A 4,170-nucleotide genomic window follows, 5' to 3' on the forward strand; every position below is an offset into this window, starting at 1 on the left:
AAACAACACTGTCCTTCAAACAGGGACATTATACAATAAGCAACCTTCATGGTTTTACTCCCGCTACGACAGATACTGTATTGTGTAAAGAAAACATCAAATCAGAGATACAGTGCCTTCAGAAAGTATTCCCACCTCTTGACTTCCAGATTCATGGACTTCCGGTGGACATGGTCTCCGTCCTCAGTTCTCGTCCTGGTTCTGGAAGGCGTTCTGCACCCTCATTGGGGCATTGGCCAGCCTGTCCTCTGGTTTTCACCCTCACTGCCAGTCGGAGCGAGCCAATCAGGACCTGGAGACGACTCTTCATTGCCTCGTCTCCGCCAACCCCACCACCTGGAGCCAGCAACTCGTGTGGATGGAATATGCCTGCAACACCCTTCCCTGCTCGGCCACTGGTATCTCGCCGTTTGAGCCCCTCTGCTGTTCGCCTTCTGTTGCCCCACACTCTCTGTATACATCCCACTTTCCATGTATCTAGAATTAAACCCCTGTCCCACCCCTCTCCCCATCTCATCAACAGCCATCCTGCATACACGGTGAGGCGCCTCCTGAGTGTTCGACCTCGAGGCAGGGGATTCCAGTACATGGTTGACTGGGAGGGTTATGGCCCGGAGGAGAGGTGCTGGGTCCCCGCTAGGATCATCCTGGACCCAGTCCTCATCGTTGAGTTCCGACGCTGGCAACCTGGTCAACCAGGTATGTAACTGTCCCACCCTGATCTGTTTCACCTGTCTTGTGCTTGTTACCACCCCCCACCAGGTGTCTCCCAATTGTCCCCATTATCGCCTGTGTATATTTTATTTCAGATCATGAAACATTTATATTTTTGTTCAGTGTACATCAAAATGTAGCTTAAAATTTACTGAAAAAAGGCCTAGTACTACATTACTTGTAAACAAAGGTGAGTTATCATTAAATATCAAATTTACAACCAAATTTACATTCATCAACTGTAAATACAATTTAGGGATGGCCACAATTGCTCTTGACAAGCTACAGGTTTATTCAGGCTTTTTTGTTCAAGTCCAGTTCTACCACACCCGATTCTACTATTCATGGTCTCGAGGAACAGCTGAGGTCTTGATGAACAGCTGAGTAGTAGAATCAGGTGTGGTAGCACTGGGCTTGAACAAAAAAGCCTGCATAACCCTGTGAATCGTCAAGAGCAATTTTGATAACTCCTGATACAAACACTGTTAACAAATGACAAACTGCTGAGAAACACCTACAAAAAGTCATGAGACAAGTACAAAACTCGTAAGAGAAATTATGACATATTTACAAAATTGTATAGATGCTCTTGTCACCCTGATCTGTTTCACCTGTCTTGTGCTTGTCTTCACCCCCCACTAGGTGTCTCCCATTTGTTCCCATTATCTCCTGTGCATTTATACCTGTTTTTCTGTTTGACTGTTGGCAGTTCGTCCAGTCCCATCAAGTACTACCAGCGTGTTTTCGAGTTTCTATAGTTGCTGTTTTCTAATCCTCCCGGTTTTGACCTTTCTGCCTACACTGACCCTGCCTGCCGTTCTATACCTTTTTGACACTGCCCTGGATTACTGACACTACCCTGGATTACAGACCTCTGCCTGCCCTGACCCTGAGCCTTCCTTCCGTTCTGTATTACTGAGCTCTGCCTGCCCTTGAACTGTCGTTTGCCTGCCCCCCTGTTTTGTAAATACACATCTGTGATTCGAACTGTCTGCATCTGGGTCTTATCCTGAGTCCTGATAGCTCTAAACCCTTGAATACAAAACTTCAGCTACAAATGTCCTAAGTAATGCTGTACACAACTTTCCAACTCCAGTAAAAGAGCACACATGCCCTCATTTTTAAATGGCAGTATAAATTAGAAAACAGGTGGGACAACTCACAGATTTGGAAAAGAACATACATTTTAGGTATTGATAGTGTGCGAAGTACCATGTTTACTGCGTGCATTTGAATTGTAATAAGTCGTTTGTCAGTTCCACATGGGCCAGCTTGCATTTCTCCGTGACATGCGCATTCCCACAATCTGCCACACTGCCATAAAGCAATGTGTCCCTAGGCAGCACCATGGGGTAGGCATGCATCTCACGGATGAGGGCAACAACCTTTTCCTGGAGAGTCTGAGAGCTGGTCTCTCCTCCGTTCTAGCAAGACGCATGCAGTAGTGCACACTGCCACTTGTCTGCCACTTTTGCCCTCAGAACAGCCTCAATGTCGGGGTAGGGACTCTACAAGGTGTACAAAGCGTTCCACAGGGATGCTGGCCCATGTTGACTCCAATGCTTCCCACAGTTGTGTCAAACCTGAAAAACCCAGCTGTGTTGCAGTTCTTGACACAAACCGGTGCGCCTGGCACCTTTTACCATACCAGGTTCAAAGGCACTTAAATCTTTTGTCTTGCCCATTCACGCTCTGAATGACATAGATGCACAATCCATGTCTCAATTGTCTCAAGGCATAAAAAATCATTCTTTAACCTGTCTCCTTCCCTTCATCTACACCGATTGAAGAGGATTTAACAAGTGACATCAATAACGGATCTGTCACATCTACTCCCGCTCCTCGTCTCTGGCGCTCATTGTCGCCAGTTTACTTATTAATACGCACACCTGCCACCATAGTTACTCACACCTGAGCCTCATGAGATTCACCTGGACTCCATCACTTCTATGATTACCTCCCCTATATCTGTCACTCCCTTTGGTTCTTTCCCCAGGCAGTATTAGTTATGTTTCTCTTGTCCAGATGCTACTCTTGTTTTGTATTATTCCATGTTTTTTGTATTATTAAATTCACCCCCTGTACTTGCTACCCGACTCCCAGCATCTGTGTTACAGAATACTGTCTCAACAAATGGAAGCAACAGGGATTTATTTTTTTAAATTTATTTTTTATTTTTGCTGGTGACGTTTAGGTCCAAGGGACACTGTCAAACCAACCGGGGATGCCACAGCTGGCATGTCAGGCTTCCATGCCTCAGCTGGCTCGTCAGGTTCTCAAGCCTCGGTTCGCTTGTCAGGATTCCATTGTGGAAGCTATCGGGGATTCCTCAGCCAACCCGTCAGGCTTCCAAGCCTCAGCTGGTTCGACAGGCTTTCAAGACTTGGTTGGCTCATCAGGATCCCATGCCTCAGCCGGCCCTTCAGGCTCCCGCGCCTCAGCCGGCCCTTCAGGCTCCCCCGCCTCAGCCCGGCCCGTCAGGCTCCCCCGCCTCAGCCGGCCCGTCAGGCTCCCCCGCCTCAGCCGGCCCGTCAGGCTCCCCCGCCTCAGCCGGCCCGTCAGGCTCCCCCGCCTCAGCCGGCCCGTCAGGCTCCCCCGCCTCAGCCGGCTAGTCAGGCTCCCGCTCCTCAGACGGCTCGTCTCAGCCGGCTCGTCAGGCTCCCACGCCTCAGCCGGTTCGACTGGTTCCCGCCCCTCAGTTGGCTCTTCAGGTTCCCGCGCCTCATCAGAGGCTACCTGCCTGGTCCTCGGGACCGTTCCTCTGGTCGGCGTCCTGTAGTTGAAGCCGAGGGGGTACTGTCACGTCTACTCTCGCTCCTCCTGTTTGGCGCTCATTGTCGCCAGTTTACTTATTATTACGCACACCTGCCACCATAGTTACGCACACTTGCGCCTCATGAGACTCACCTGGACTCCATCACTTCTATGATTACCTCCCCTATATCTGTCACTCCCTTTGGTTCTTTCCTCAGGCAGTATTAGTTACTGTATGTTTCTCATGTCCAGATGCTACTCTTGTTACGTATTGCTACATGTTTTTTGTATTATTAAATTCACCCCCTGTACTTACTTCCCGACTCCCAGCATCTGCGTTACAGGATCATAGCTTTCACCTGGATTCAGCTAGTCAGTCTATGTCATGGAAAGAGCAGGTGTTATTAATGTTTCCTATACTCAGTGTATATTTGGCTTTGTGTTTTAGGTTATTGTCCTGCTGAAAGGGGAATTTGTCTCCCCGTGTCTGTCGGAAAGCAGACTGAACCAGGTTTTCCTCTAGGATTTTGCTTGTGCTTAGTTCGATTCAGTTTCTTTTTATCCTAAAAAACTCCCCATTCCTTGCCGATGAAAAGCATACCCATAACATGATGCAGCCACCAGCATACTTGAAAATATAAAGAGTGGTACTAAGTCATGTTTTGTGTTGGATTTGCCCCGTACATAACATTTTGTATTCAG

At 48.3% G+C, this 4,170-nt stretch overlaps 1 protein-coding gene across 1 annotated transcript; it reads left to right on the forward strand.

The window, feature by feature from the left end:
- The first annotated feature begins 393 nt into the window (after window positions 1-393).
- On the forward strand, window positions 394-3,493 carry LOC120045839. Its single transcript, XM_038990771.1, has 2 exons — window positions 394-699; window positions 2,909-3,493. Exons 1-2 carry the CDS (start codon window positions 607-609, stop codon window positions 3,491-3,493), a joined length of 678 nt encoding a protein of 225 aa, XP_038846699.1. The 5' UTR covers window positions 394-606.
- The last annotated feature ends 677 nt before the right edge of the window (window positions 3,494-4,170 follow it).

Source organism: Salvelinus namaycush, chromosome 4, assembly GCF_016432855.1.
Source record: "Salvelinus namaycush isolate Seneca chromosome 4, SaNama_1.0, whole genome shotgun sequence".
Lineage (NCBI taxonomy): Eukaryota > Metazoa > Chordata > Actinopteri > Salmoniformes > Salmonidae > Salvelinus > Salvelinus namaycush.

Coding starts and splice junctions, on each gene's coding strand:
- LOC120045839 (XM_038990771.1), top strand. CDS start 607: ATGGCCCGGAGGAGAGGTGCTGGGTCCCCGCTAGGATCATCCTGGACC. Junction 700..2,908: donor CTGGCAACCTGGTCAACCAG/GTATGTAACTGT, acceptor GGTGACGTTTAG/GTCCAAGGGACACTGTCAAA.